The sequence below is a fragment of the Balaenoptera acutorostrata genome, chromosome 19 (assembly GCF_949987535.1).
Source record: "Balaenoptera acutorostrata chromosome 19, mBalAcu1.1, whole genome shotgun sequence".
Taxonomy (NCBI): Eukaryota; Metazoa; Chordata; class Mammalia; order Artiodactyla; family Balaenopteridae; genus Balaenoptera; species Balaenoptera acutorostrata.
In genome coordinates, this window is record NC_080082.1 from 28,284,548 (window position 1) to 28,299,425 (window position 14,878).

At 49.5% G+C, this 14,878-nt stretch overlaps 1 protein-coding gene across 1 annotated transcript; it reads right to left on the minus strand.

The window, feature by feature from the left end:
* Positions 1-9,788: 9,788 nt before the first annotated feature.
* CCL17 (C-C motif chemokine ligand 17) lies at positions 9,789-12,381 on the minus strand. Its single transcript, XM_007167548.2, has 3 exons — positions 12,299-12,381; positions 10,574-10,691; positions 9,789-9,941 (listed from the first exon to the last, which is right to left on the minus strand). The coding sequence occupies exons 1-3, from the start codon at positions 12,366-12,368 to the stop codon at positions 9,842-9,844; spliced, it is 288 nt and encodes a 95-aa protein (XP_007167610.1). The 5' UTR covers positions 12,369-12,381; the 3' UTR covers positions 9,789-9,841.
* Between the last annotated feature and the right edge of the window lie 2,497 nt (positions 12,382-14,878).

Genomic DNA, 14,878 nt, shown 5'->3' on the forward strand with positions numbered 1-14,878 from the left:
AAAAACTAAAAATATAATTACCATATGACCCAGCAATTCTACTCCTGGGTATATATCCAAAATACCAAAAACACTAATTCAAAAAGATACATGCACCCCAGTGTTCACAGTAGCTCTATTTACAATTGGCAAGAAACGGAAGCAACCTAAGTGTCCCTAAACAGATGAATGGATAAAGATGTGGTATATATATAATGGAATACTACTCATCCATAAAAAAGAATGAAACGGTGCTATTTGCAGCAACATGGATGAACTTGGAGGGCATTATGCTAAGTGAAATAAGAGAAACACAGATACTGTATGATATCACTTATATGTGATATCTAAAAAATACAGCAAACTAGTGAATAACAAAAAAGAAGCATACACACATATAGAGAAAAACTAGTGGTTACCGGTTGGTGGGGGGGGGGGGTCAATATAGGAGCAGGGGAGTAAGAGGTACAAACCATTAGGTATAAAATAAGCTGCAAGGATATATTGTACAACATGAGGAGTATAGCCAATATTTTATAATAACTATAAATAGAGTATAGCCTTGAAAAATTGTGAATCACTATATTATACCCCTGTAACAATATTTTGTACAGTGACTATACTTCAATAACAATAATAATTAGGGGAAAAAAATCCGTCATAGACCTTCAGCCTTTTAAAAGGGAGATTATCCTGAGTGGGCCTGACCTAGTCAGTTGATCCTTTATAAGAACTGGAGGACAGTTGCTGGCCTTGAGTTGCCGTGTTGTGAGAGGTCCCACAGGCAAGGAACTGCAACCTCTGGGACCCGGGAGCAGACCCCACTGACTGACAAAGAGAAAACAGGCCCTTGGCCCTACAATCACGTGAGAACAGAAATCTGAACTGAATAACCACGTGAGCTCGGAAGAGGACCCGGTTCCAGATGAGACACAGCTGGTGGGACCCTACATGGGGGCCCAGCCTCACTGCACCTGGACTCCTCACCCACAGAGTCTGAGACCATAACTGTGTGTGGTGTTAAGCCGCTAGATTTGGGGTGGTTTGTTACACAGCAGTAGGAAACCGTTCCAGCCCCCGACTAGGCTTAATGGTAACGGATATTTATCGAGTCGAGCTGCCAGGCGGGATGCTGTTAGTTGCTTCCGCTGCAGTTGCCAAGGTGCAGAGGAAAATCTCCACCTGCAGGTTGAGGACAGGAGATCCTGAGCCAAAGAGCTTCCTGGGCTGGGTTTAGCAGAGCCCCGGGCAAGTGCCACAAGCTCTTGCTGAACTGATTCTTGTTCTGTGTCCCCACCGCTGCTGGCAAAGTGGGTGACACTACCTCCTGTCTGCTGCACCTGGCAGTTAAGGGTCCCGGCTGGCAGCTGCTGGATCGCTCCACATGAGGGCTCAGAGCGGGTCTGGCCAGCTCAGAGTCGGGGCCAGCATGCTGCAGAGCGGCCTGGCCGGCCAGCAGCGCACACGTGGCCTTGGTGCCCAGCTGCCACTCAGCACAGCAAGACCACGGGAGGGACACAGGTCCTCACACCTGCTGACTCTGGAAGACAGCAGCTCTGAGGGGAGGTTTTGGAGCCAAAAACCGCCTCAGATACCATTGAAAACAACTTCAATTTACATTTGGGGACACGGTGAGACCCAGAGAATGACCTGCCTCCACCAATCACCTGACGACCTTTAAAGGTACAGGTGGCTGAGGTCCTTAGGTGGGCCTAAGTGGGGCTTGGGAATCTTAATTTTTTGGTCAGCTCTCTAAGGTCATTTCCAAAACCTGACAGCAAACAGTTGGGACATCCCCTTTTCTCTGAAGTCACTCCAAAGCACCAAGTGGAGTGGGCAGCCGAGCAAACCACACCTTCCTTGGGTTTAGCCGAAACAGAACCACAAGAGGAACCACAGGATAGTTGCAAGGGGGCCAAATTCGGGGGCTTTGGGGCTGGCGTGTGGGAGGAAGACAAGGAGAACAAGTGAGAACACAAACCTGCTCCAAGCCGAGGGCTGCTCTTGAATTGTAAAATCAGGCAGGGGGTTCCACGCACCCAGACAAGCAGTGGGGCTGAAGGAAGCATCCCACAGAGCACCCGGGGGCAGCACTCCGGTTGTTGGGCAGGAGATCAGAGGCTTGGCTTTGTGCTCATCCTACAGCCACCTGCTTCTTGTGGGGTGGGGGGAGGAGGGGAAGCTACATGTGGAGCTAGTATTGATGAGGGCATGACCCGGCAGGCACTCTTTCACAAGGCCGCTGGGATTGGTTTGGACAACTACCTCCTAGAGAGTCAGTTTCAACGCTGGCCTTGTATTAGAATCACCTGGATAGCTTCCCCCTCCCAAAAAAACAACAGAAACACCACTGCCTGGGATCCCTCCTTTCCAAAGACCAATTAAGTCAATCTTTTGGAATAGGGCTGCAGGTGTCAGCATTTTGGCAAAGCTTTCCCAGGTAAGTGCCTCCAAAGTTGAGAGCCACTGCCCTGGAGAAATTCTTTGACACACGCACTAAAAGACAAGCTAAAAAATGTTTAAAGCAGCACTGTTTGTAATAGCAAGAATCTGGAAATAATCCAAGTGGCCGTTACCAAGAGGATGGGTGAAGGAGTTGGTCGTCACGGGGGGGAAAATGATGAGTTGTAGCTGTCTGTGCACATCAGCGTGGAAGAATCTCAGAGAACAGGGAGTCACAAAAGCAAGTCACGGGAGAGCATGTGTATGAGATATGTTACATTTATGTAAAGTTCAAGAGGTTAAAAACATACAAGATGCATCAATATATTGTTAGGGATATACGCATACATGCATAGGTAGTATGTATATACACACACGTGACAAATGAAAGAAAATCAAGGAGAATGATAAACACTAAATTCAGGAACGTAGATGTCTCCGGAGACTGGTGGGAGAATAACAACAGGGAGGGGGAATGGGGACTTCAGAGCAGCAGGAAGGTTCTATTTAGGAAGCTGGATGGTGGGTATACAGGTGTTTATTTTTTACTGGTTTGTCTACCTTACATATACATTATGTATTTTGTACTGATAAGAAATTTCATTTTTAAAAACCCAGGGAAACCCAAACATAAAACTCTGGGTCTTAAGGAAAATGCCCACTAGCCTGGAACAAAGTCCCATGCCTCCCTGCCATGAACCTCCAGGAAATACTTGGCCCAGTTAACAGCTCATTCAAAATTATAAAACTGGAACCAACACAAATGATAATAACAACAGTAACAGCAACAACAGCAACAGAGAACATTGCCGCTGAGCAGATAAATATTGCCCATGACCAACATTTTTACTACAAATTACACAAATGTATAAAATATATCAAAGAGATACAAGAGCTCAAGGAAATGATTAATGAGGCAGAGAGAGAGAGAGCGTGATGGAAACGTGAACTGGCAGAGCCGAGGCAAGAAGTGAAAAAAATAACATCCCAGATATGAAGTCGATATTGGAAATAACACTAGGAGAATGGACAGGGCTAAAAACAGGGACAGGAATAAAAGGACCAACCGAATGAAATGGAGATAAAGAGGGAGAAAGGATCAGTGGGAAAATGATTAGGCACAGAAGGTAGAAGAAAAATCAGTAAGGAATCAGAATGAATTACTTAAAGACATAATTCAAGACCTTTCCCAGAAATAAAGCAAGATTTGATCCATAGATTGATAAAAAAAAAAAAAAGATATAGAACGTTCGATACTAAACGTAATAGTTTTGTTTGATAGCATTTCTAGTCCCAGAACCCGCGCACGCAGAGGGCTGAGCATCGCAAGGGGGCCTTGTTAATGCTTAGGGTAACTTACCGTGAAAGCCGTGTGATACTCTCTGTAAACGAGCAGAACAAACATGTTTGTTTTGAGTCCAGAAATGTCTCTAGTTTGTGCTTGTTTGTGTTATCCTCTCTGCTCCCTCAGTCTTTCTCTGCTTCCTTGCTGTCCCTTCGCAGCGACAGACTTGCGGGGTAGGGACAGTGCAGCTCTGCAGGCAGCTCTTCACCCCTCTCGCTACACAGTGGGGACTGAACGCTCCACTCCAACCTTAGTGGCCTCAGACCTCACCTTCTTTTGTCACTTCCGGGCGGTCAACTTGTGGTCTGGTCACCACCATCCAGCATATGAGGCCTTTACCTCTGCAAAGCCCTGTGATGATCTGGAAGCTGCATTTAGACTCAGCTGGGCTCAGAAGTGCTCAGAAGCCCCTCCCTTCCTTCCTTCTTTTCTCTTTCTCTCTCTCTCTCTCTCTTTTTTTTAACAAGTAATTAAACTTTTCTTTCTATTATATTATGACAGATTTCAGATACAGAGAACTACAGATACAATACAACAGACAACTGGGTTTGCCATATTTTGATTCAGATCACTCTATTTAATAGGTGAAATGTCACAGCTGTGTCATCCCTTGCCCCTCCCTGCCCTCCTCAGAAGTGTTCTCCATCCTGAGGTCATATATCACACCTGTGCCTACGTTTATATTGTTACTCTGCAGAAAAGAGGTTGTATGAAATGTGTCCCTTTTTTTTTTTTTGAGGTGAAATTTGCATAACATAAAACTAACCATTTTAAAGTGAAAAATTCAGTGGCATTCAGTGCATTCACAAGGTTGTGCAACCACTGATTCTGTCTAGTTCCAAACATTTTCATCACCCCCAAAGGAAACCGTGTACCCTTTCAGCAGGCTGCCCTATGCCCCTGCCTCTGGTGACAACCGATCTGCATTCTGTCTCTATGGATTTGCCTATTCTGGGCACTTCATGTGAATGGAATCACACAATATGTGACCTTTTGTGTCTGGCTTCTCTCAGCATGTGTTCAAAGCTCATCCACATTGTAGCAAGTACCAGTACTTCACTCTTTTCTATGGCAGAATGATATTCTGTTGTGTGGATATACACTATTTATCCATCCATCCAGTGATGGACACTTGGGCTGTTTCCACCTTTGGCTTTGGTGAATAGCGCTGCTATAAACGTGTGTGTCCATGTGCTGAACACGTCCTTTTAAGGCTTACTTCTCAACAAGGCCCCAGCCTCTTTGCTTGTCTGAGTGTCTCATCCCTGCAGTGTGCATGGTGGTTTTGGAGAAGGGGTCATGGCAATTCAATTATGGGGAAACTGCAGGTTTTCAAAGACTCTGCTCCCCTAAGGGCAATGTGAGAGGCAGGACGGCAGCAGACTAAGCCCCATTCTCTTGACTGGCTAAGCCCTAAAGCAGGTTAGAGAAGGGCTCGATTTAATCATTCCATGGAGAAACAGGCCCAGGAAGGTGAAGAGATCGTGTCAAAAACCCACAGCCAGTCAGTGGCAAAGCAGAGACAGAACAGGTCCCTGACCCTCTTCTGTTAAAATGTACCCATGGTGCAACCACTATGGAAAACAGTATGGAGGCTCCTCAGAAAACTGAAAATAGAATTACCGTATGATCCAGCAGTCCTACTCCTGGGCATGTATCTGGAAAAAACTATAATTCAAAAAGGTACATGCACCCCTATGTTCATAGCAGCCCTATTTACAGTAGCTAAGACATGGAAACAACCTAAATGTCCATCAACAGATGAATGGGTAAAGAAGATGTGGTACATATATACAATGGAATACTACTCAGCCCCAAAAAAAGAATGAAATAAGGGATTTCCCTGGTGGCGCAGTGGTTAAGAATCCGCCTGCCAATGCAGGGGACACAGGTTCGAGCCCGGGTCTGGGAAGATCCCACATACCACGGAGCAACTAAGCCCGTGCATTACAACTACTGAGCCTGCGCTCTAGAGCCCGTGAGCCACAACTACTGAGCCCACGTGCCACATCTATTGAAGCCCGCGCGCCTAGAGCCTGTGCTCTGCAACAAGAGAAGCCACCGCAATGAGGAGCCCATGCACCGCAATGAAGAGCAGCCCCCGGTCGCCACAACTAGAGAAAGCCCGTGTGCGCAACAAAGTCCCAACGCAGCCAAAATTAAATAAATAAATTAATTTTTTAAAAAAATGAAATAAGGCCATTTGCAGCAACATGGATGCAACTAGAGATTATCATACTAAGTGAAGTAAGCCAGACAAATACCACATGATGTCACTTATATGTGGAATCTAAAATATGACAAAAATGAACCTATCTACGAAGCAGAAACAGGCATAGAGGACAGACTTGTGGTTGCCAAGGGAGAGGGGGCATTGGGGGAGGGATGGATTGCGAGTTTGGGGTTAGTAGATACAAACTATTACATAAAGAATGGATGGACAACAAGGTCCTACTGTATAGCACAGGGAACTATATTCAATGTCCTGGGATAAACCATAATGGAAAAGAATATAAAAAAGAATGTACGTGTATGTATAACTGAGTCACTTTGCTGTACAGCAGAAATTAACTCAACATTGTAAATCAACTGTACGTCAATAAAAATAAATAAATAAATAAAATGTACCCATGGGATTTAAATGTATGTAGGTGACTGAATGCCATTAAAGAAGAATTTATTACTTACATTTCCTAAGAGAAGGGGTCATGCCACACTACGCAGGGCAGAAGGAGAAGCGAGGGGAAAGCCAAGGCCACAACCCTTATTGGGTTTCCATGGAAAAAGCAAGGCAGGGCAGGGTCAGCAACTGAGGACTGCCTGTGGGAGTCATTCCAGCGGGCTTCAGGGTGTGGGCGCTGTCCCTCATTGTCTGGTACCCAGCCCTGGGTGATTTGGGGAAATATTCATTTGGGGAGTGAGTTATATAAAGGAAGTGGTTGGGGGATTCAGGATTGGTTGGAGAGTTTGCAATATGATTTTTGCATGCCTTCGAAAGCTGGATCACAGGGGAGGTGTAACTTGTGATGAATGGATGCCAAATAGACAAATACAGAATCTAAGAAAACATGGTGAGAACACCCCTGGCGCACTGCTCTCAGCACTGCCCACGTTGCATCTGGAATTAGTGGCCCTGCAATTCCCAGCAGTGGTTTTCCTTCTTCCTCTTCATCTCGTTAACCCCTGGCAGCGTCGTTTGTGGTTTCCTTGCCTCTGCTCCCTTAGGAGAAGGACTGGCCAACCGCAGACAGCCTGACCCGAGGCCCTGAGCAGCTACAGTCGGATGTAGGTGACCCCAGCCCCTGGGGACAGCACTGAGGCCAGGGCCCTGGTGGTCAGGGACGTCAATCAGGCTCAATCTTTATTGGGAGCTGGAGCGCCCTCTGGTGGGAAACCAAAGAGCAGCGCAATTCAAAATTCCACTTCAAGGCCGGGCTTGAAGCCCAGTTATGTTATCAGGGCACCGCTCCTCTGAGGGCTTCTTTCTTGACGTGCCCCTCATGGGATTCACCCGGGGGCTTGTTGATGAAAATATATATGTCAAATGTCCACTATGCACAAAGCACTTTTCCCCCCTTATAAATGAGTCAGTAAGTACCGAGTTGCCTGACTCAAATACCTGCCCCAAGGAGCTCATCAGTGAGTCAAACATGCAAGTATCTATATTTACAGGGGACAATGTGGTAAAGCTGAGGTGAGAAAAGGGAGCTGGTGGAGGACACGGAGTGGGGCATCAACTGCAACCAAGGAGACCAGGGAGGGCTTCTTGAGGGAGGCAGCATTTGAGCTGAGCTCTGAAGGGGGACTGGATTTCAGACGTGGAGGAAGCAAAGCTCTTTTCAGGTGGAAGGAACAATGAGAGACCAGCGCCCCTCCCTACCGTTCTGTGTTCTCTGGTTCCTGCCCTGTCCTCTTTCTTCCTACCTCCCTACTAGCCTGTCATGGGAAGTCTCCCAGTCACGAGTCCTTAAAATGGCTTCTTCCCAGGGGAACATGGTGGCTGGTCCCATCTCCTGCATCTTGCCCCACCCACATTGCACCCTGACTCTGCTAGTAGACACTTGGATTCTGAATCCTGCATTTTGTTGCCAGCCCTGGCTCCACCTCTCCCCCACTGAGGGACCTTTAAGCCACCTCCCGGCTCGGTCACTCTCAGGGCCTCCCCCCGGGTAACCCCTTACCTCCTCATAGTCCTTCACTTATCCGAGTTCACAACATGGGCCTCTGAGGAATATTTCACTAGGAAAAAAAGGTTTTGATTCTTTTAAGGCAAGTTTTCAATGCAGTGGATTACATGCATGTTCTCTGAGTGTCTTTCTGGCAGGGCGAGGGATCTGGGCCCCAGCCCTTGTTCTCCTTTGCTGTCCCAGGGGCTCCTCCTTGCCTCCCCCTATTTTGAGATCATCTTTTTCTCACCCCTTACCCCATGTATCCAGATGACATTTTTCCACAAAGAATTCAGACTGGGCTGCCCCAAGGACTCTGGATCCAAGGCAGCTGTTCAAGGGATACTCCTTGGGACCAGGGCAGGGAAAGAGCCCACCTGTGGCTGAGGAGACCCTGGGTTCACAGAGAAGTTCACAGTTCATCACCATCATCAGCTTTATTAGTAGTAGTAGTAGTACTGTTGCTGTTTTATTCTTGTCCCTCTTCGAAAGTGGGCTTGGCTCTGACATCTGCCCTGCAATAAGACAACTGGCCACAGGGGGGCAGCAGAAGGCATAAGCTTTGCCTGAAAATAACTCAGTTGCAGCCCCGCCAAACAACACAGGTCACAGAATCCCAGGAGAGAAGGACCCATTGCGCCTGCTCCTAGGCTTCGTCCCAGAGAGAGAAGCCACAGCCTACAGCTGGTCAGGAGAGTGAGGCAGAACTAGAATCCGAAGACCCTAACTTCCCCCACCCCACAAGGCTCCAGTCCTGAGCTGGACCTCGACAGAGGGGTCTGGGGATGGGTCCTGGTCCACATCTTTCTGAGCACTATGGGGTCCCCAGGGAGACTCACTGAGCTCCCAGCCTAACGGAGGAGTCAGGACTACAGACCCACCCAGGAGTCGACGGGAGAACAACCCCCTCGGGCTGCCCCAGAGTCCCTGAAAGCTGGAGGAATCAGAGCAAGAGAGAGAATCGGGGGTAGCTGTTCTCAGGGACAGCTTCCTGGAGGCTGGCTTGGGCTGAGGCTGGGTGAGATGTCACCTGGTAGGGCGGGGCTCACACTTCAGGTCGGCAGGAACCACGGGGCCGGGCTGGGGCAGGAGACGAGGGCTGGGGGCAGCGGGGATGAGCGGGCGCGGGGGTCTGGCTCGGGACGCGGTGGAGCAGCTCCGGCCCTGGGAGCCGGACTGGGGGTGGAGCCGGGAGAGGGAGCTGGGCGCAGGTGGAGCTGGGCTTGCAAAGACCGTCTGGGGCTGGCTGGGCTGCGGGGTTTGGTGGGGGCTGGGAGGTGGGCGAGATGGGGAAGGGGCTGCGGGAGACCCTGGGCCAGGGAGCTCCCCAGCACTTGACAGAACCCTGGCCTGCGGAAGAATTCTAGAACCATTTGTGGAATTGGATCAAATGCTTAAGGCGAAGGGTGTCCTCAGCTCCGCATCAGCTGGGGTGTCACGGAGGAGAATGGGGCAGGCCTGGGAGGACTCCATGGGCAGATAAGATGGGAGAGAATCCAGACGACCCTTCCCAGGTCCCCCTTCTGCCTGCGTGCAGCAGAGGGGAGGACCTGCTGGCCTCTTGTCACCCCTGCCCTGCTCGTCCCACAGACCCCCTCAGCCCTACCCCTGCCCGGGCCTCCCCTCATTAAGGTGGTCTGCACACTCGAAGCCTCAGTTTCCCTCTCCGACCTGGACAGGGCGAGACTAGATGTTCTCTGCGGGCCCTTCCAGGGCGACAGGCCAGAGTGGACAGAACACGCTGACCCAGACTGGGGGAGAAAAACTTTAATCAGAGAAGGGGACAGGGGCCTCTTTGTCCTTGTAAGGCCTCCACCGGACCCAGGGAGCTCGGGGTTGGGATAGTGAACGTGGAGGCGGGAAGACTCCAGATGGTCCAGGGAGCAGTCAGGACCGCTGGGCGGCCAGGTCACGTGGCTTTGTGGTGTTTTTGCAAGTGCTTGACTGCCTTTTTCACCTGCACGTCCTTGGGGTCTGAACAGATGGATCTGCCGTGGAGAGTCACCAGCCTACACAGAGGGAGAAAACCGTGCGGGCGCTCAGGGCAGGAAGGCCTTCCAGAGGCCCAGGACCAGCCTCGCCCTGCACTGACGAGGACCCTGAGCCTGCAAGAGGGGCAGGAACTTGCCTGAAGTCACCCAGGGCATCAGCGGCAGCTCTGAGACTCCCGGCTCTGTCCTTGGTGATTCCTGACCCTCCCGGGGTCCCTGCCAGGCCTGGCCCTCCCAGGGAGCTGGGGCTGCACGACTTTGCCCCCCCCTCCTCAGACCGCCTGCACCCACCTAGGCCTGGGAACGAGGGGTGCCCGGGAGGGGCCCAGTGCTCGGGGCTCAAGCCCAGGGCCTGGGAAGTGACCACATGGGCCGCTGACCGCCCTGTGATATGGGGCTGTCCCATCTCTCTGAGGGCCTCAGTTTCCCCATAAATCAATGAAGAGCTTAGACCTCACAGCCTGGGGCCCTTTGGGGGCTCGCAGTGTGGGGTACGGGGGCTGCCCTGAGGAGCAGGGCCAGGGGGTCAAGGGACGAAGGCCCTGCTCTCTCCTCTCCTCTCCCCAGTGGCCCTTCTGGGAGCTCCAGGCTCTGCCTTCTCCCACACTCAGCTTCCAGGACAGGGGCAGGGTGGGGACAGGCAGACTCACACGATGGCATCCCTGGGACAGTCCCCTGGGGTCCGGTACCACCTCACCAGCTTCCTGAGAGGAATAGCCCCTTTGAAGTACTGCAGGCAGCACTCTCGGCCCACATTGGCTCCTCGAGCTGCGGGGAAAACAAAGCAGGAGCAGCTGTGTCTGCGGGTGTCTGCGTGGGGAGGGCATGTGCATGGCTATGGGGAGGAGGCGCTGTGAGGGTCTGCACGTGTGTGTGTGTGTGTGTGTGTGTGTGTGTGTCTGGAGTGGAGTCTGTGTGTGCATATCTGCATGTGTGTTGGTGTGCCTGTGTGTGTCTGTGGTATCGGGGTGGATCCGTGTGTGTGTATTTCTGCATGTGTGTGTCTGTGTGGTTGGGAGGGGTCTCTTGTGGGGGGGGTCTGTAATTGTATTTCTGTGTAGGGCGTATGTGAGGGGTCTGCACATGTGTATCTGTGTGTGTCTGTGTGTGTCAATGCGTGCACGATTGTGTGCATGAGGTCCTGTGTGTGCTTTGGGGGGCCCTTTGAGTTTGTGTGTCTGTCTGTTCACGTATCTGTGTATGGGAGGGTTTGTGTATGCATGTCTGTGTGTGTGCCTGTGAGTGTGTGTCTGTATGTGTGCATATTTGTGTGTGTGAGATCTCTGTGTGTGTGCATGTGTGTATCTGCGTGTGTTTGGGGAGTCTGTGCATATATGTGTGTTTCTGCATGTGTGTGCATCCGTGTGTGCTCACACTCAGACCAGCCCCGAATCACCAAATGTTGACTCTGGGCCAGGCTCTGGGCTGAGCCTTTGCTACCGCTGCCCCTTCAGCCCTCAAGCACATCTGGAGACAGGTGCTGTCACTACCCCATTCTACAGATGAGAAAGTGGAGGTCCGAGGTGTGAACACACTTTCCTGGGACTCAGGGTCCTCATCTTTGCACAAGAAAAAATATCCAACACTTGCTAACTGGCAAGCTGGTAATCTGTGACTTCAATTAAGGTCGTGACAGAGTGTTTTCTAGGAAGCCTCTGACTGTCCTCTGACCACTTCGGGGGTGGAACTTGGTTTGACTAACACGGAGCTGACCAGGCCCAGCGTTTTACGAAGTGAGAGTGAACGTGCAGCCAACTCTGAAGATCACCCCATTAAGATAACCCCGAAGACTGCAGCTGTGTCACCATGTCACCACGCAGGGCGCTAACCAGCTTTATTTCTAAAGTAACAATCTTATCTCAGTCTTCCTTTCCCAACTGAGTATAAAAACCTCTTTTTTCACCTGCTCTGGGAACCAGTTCTCCTGCCTTAATGCTGATCCTCTCATTGTATATAAGACCCATTAATAAACTAGACTCTAACAAATACTTGTGAGAATTCTTCCTTTTCCACTGTCAAAACACAACCACAGTCACTGCCTCACAACATTTGCAGTGTGAGACATGCAAGTACTTTGTTCCTCGGAAGCTGAGCCCCAAGTCCTGGGGCACCCTCCTCCTCGTCCTCATCTCCATCCTCTTCCTCCTCCTCCTCCTCCTCCTCATCCTCATCTCCATCCTCTTCCTCCTCCTTCTCATCATCATCATTTTCCTTTGAATGCCTCCCTCAAAATCCTATTGCTGCCGGCCTCTCACATCTTTGTAGGAATAAGTGGGGTGTAGGAATAATGTGTGCGTGCAGCTGCTGTAGCCTCAGTGCCCCCACTCCTCCTTGCCCTGTGTCCCTTCCTCCTGCTGCCTCTGATCTGCCCTCACCTGCGTGGGTGTCCTGCAGGGAAGCCCCCAGGAGGAGGGCGGCCAGGAGCAGCATCTTCAGGGAGGTCATGGTGCCGGGAGCCCAGGAGAAGGTCTCTGTGTGTGGGTCTCTTTGCTCAGGGGAGACCAGGATGAGCACCAAGTGCGGAGGTGACCTATTTAACCTCTTTGGGGATCTTGCCCCGCCTCCTGTCACCTCCCCCCACATCCTTCCCTAGACCCATGGAGTTCGACGCATTTGAGGTGATTCGGCAGAAGCCCAGTCTTGGAATATTTGCGGCTTTCCAGAGAATAGACGCTCAGCTGGGGACAGAGGTGGGTTATGTGTGTCCGGGGGCCATGACACACTTCTCCTTTCACAGGAGACATTTCTTGGTTCCTCAATTAGCAGAACCAAAAAGCCTCCATCCTAAGCTGCGTGCACCCCTGCTCTGAGGCTGGCGAGCCTCCTTCACGCACGGCGCCCTGGGCTGGAGGACGGCCAGGCAGGGGCCAAGAGGGGCTGCTTAACCTGGGCCCGGAGGGGCTTCAGGGTGCCAGGAAGGCCTCCTCAGGCGGTCGGCAGGCTGCACGGGCACACGGCGTCTCTCTGCAGGGAGAGCTCCGTCTCATTCTGAGAAAGGTCTGATGCCCAGACAGACTTGGTTGTGGGTCCTTCCCTAAGCTGGGCCCTGGCCCACAGAAGGCCAGAGCCCAGCAGGTTTGAATCACCATGTAGTCCCAATCTGTAGAGATTGGGAAGCCAAGTTCCCTCTGGCTCCTAGCAGAGCCAAGTCTGCACTGGGCATGTGGTCAGGGTCCAGTCCCAGCCAGGCCCTGAGCAGAATTTCCACGAACCCCATGGGCTACAGCATCCCTGCATCAGGTCAGTCTCCTGGCCACCAGAGAAAATGGCCAACAGTCTGCTCAGGGCTCCCCCGAACCAGATTATGGGAGTCCCTTAGCTAGAAGGAGAGTCCCATGCCCACCTCCACAGGCTGCATCTCACCAGGGCCACCCTGGACTTTGATTCTGACACGTGGGGTCTAGGCCTGACTCCACCCCGTCCCTGAGCAACCAGAGGCAGCTCAGAATGACACCCACCCACCCCTGCAACAGGGTGTCTGGTGCATCTGACCCTCTCAGGGTCAGCTCTGTGTTAATCACTGAGCCATTATTACCATTTCATTACCAGTGATGAAAACAACAGCAGGTGCTGTTGTTTTTGTTTTGTTTTGTTTTTGTTTCTAATTGAAGTATAATTGACCTATAACACTATGTTAGTTCCAATAGTACAACATAGCGTTTCAATATTTCTATACATTACAAAATCACCAAAGTTATTACAATACTATTGACTATATTCCCTATGCTGCACATTTCATCCCAGTGACTCATTTATTTTGCAAACTGGAAGTTTGTACCTCTTAATCTCCCTCACCTATTTCACTCATCCCCCTGCGCCTCTCCCCTCTAGCATTCACCTGTTTGTTCTCTGTGTCTATGAGTCTGTTTCTGTTTTATTATGTTTGTTCATTTGTTTTTTGGATTCCACATGTGAGTGAAATCATATGGTATTTGTCTTTCGCTATCTGATTTATTTCACTTGGTATAATACCTTCTAGGTCCATCCATGTTGTCACAAATGGCAAGATTTCATTCTTTTTTATTTCATTCTTTTTTATATGTATATATATACCACATCTTCCTTATCCATTCATCTATTGATGGGCACTTAGGTTGCTTCCATATCTTGACTGTTATGAATAATGCTGCAATAAACATAGGGGTGCATATATCTTTTCAAATTAGTGTTTTTGTTTTCTTTAGATAAATACCCAGGAGTAGAATTGTTGGATTCCATGGTAGTTTTATTTTTAATTATTTGGAGAACCTCCATAATGTTTTCCACAGTAGCTGCACCAACTTACATTCCCACCAACAGTGCACAAGGGTTCCCTTTCCTCCACACCCTCACCAACACTTGTTACTTGTTGTCTTGTTGATTATAATCGTTCTGAGGTGTGAGGTGATAGCTCATGTGGTTTTGATTTGTATTTCCCTGATGATTAGTGACGATGAGCATCGTTTTCATGTGCCGGTTGGCCATTTGTATGTCTCCTTTGGAAAAATGTCTATTCAGTTCCTCTACCCATTTTTTAATCAGGTTGGTTTTTGTTTGTTTGTTTGTTTGTTTGATGTTGAGTTGTATGAGTTCTTTGTATATTTTGGGTGTTAACCCCTTATCAGATATATCATTTGAAAATATAATCTCCCATTCAGTAGGCTGCCTTTTTGTTTTGTTGATAAGTTTCCTTTGCTGTGCCAAAACTTTTCAGTTTGTTGTAGTTCCATTTGTTTATTTTTGATTTTGTTTCCCTTGCCTGAGGAGACCTATCCAAAAAAAATATTACTGAGACCAAAGTCAAAGAGTGTACTACCTATGTTCTCTTTTTTATTTTTTTTAAACAGCATATATGGTATATTTTATAAAACTGTACATTAAAAATGTAATCTATGCACACAGATAAAAAGTACAGGTTATATGCCAATACTGGTTATTTCTCAGTTCATGAGAGCATGAACTGAGCCTATGTTCTC

Coding starts and splice junctions, on each gene's coding strand:
- CCL17 (XM_007167548.2), bottom strand. CDS start 12,368: ATGACCTCCCTGAAGATGCTGCTCCTGGCCGCCCTCCTCCTGGGGGCT. Junction 10,692..12,298: donor CCTGCAGGACACCCACGCAG/GTGAGGGCAGAT, acceptor TTTTCCCCGCAG/CTCGAGGAGCCAATGTGGGC. Junction 9,942..10,573: donor TGTCCCAGGGATGCCATCGT/GTGAGTCTGCCT, acceptor CCCTCTGTGTAG/GCTGGTGACTCTCCACGGCA.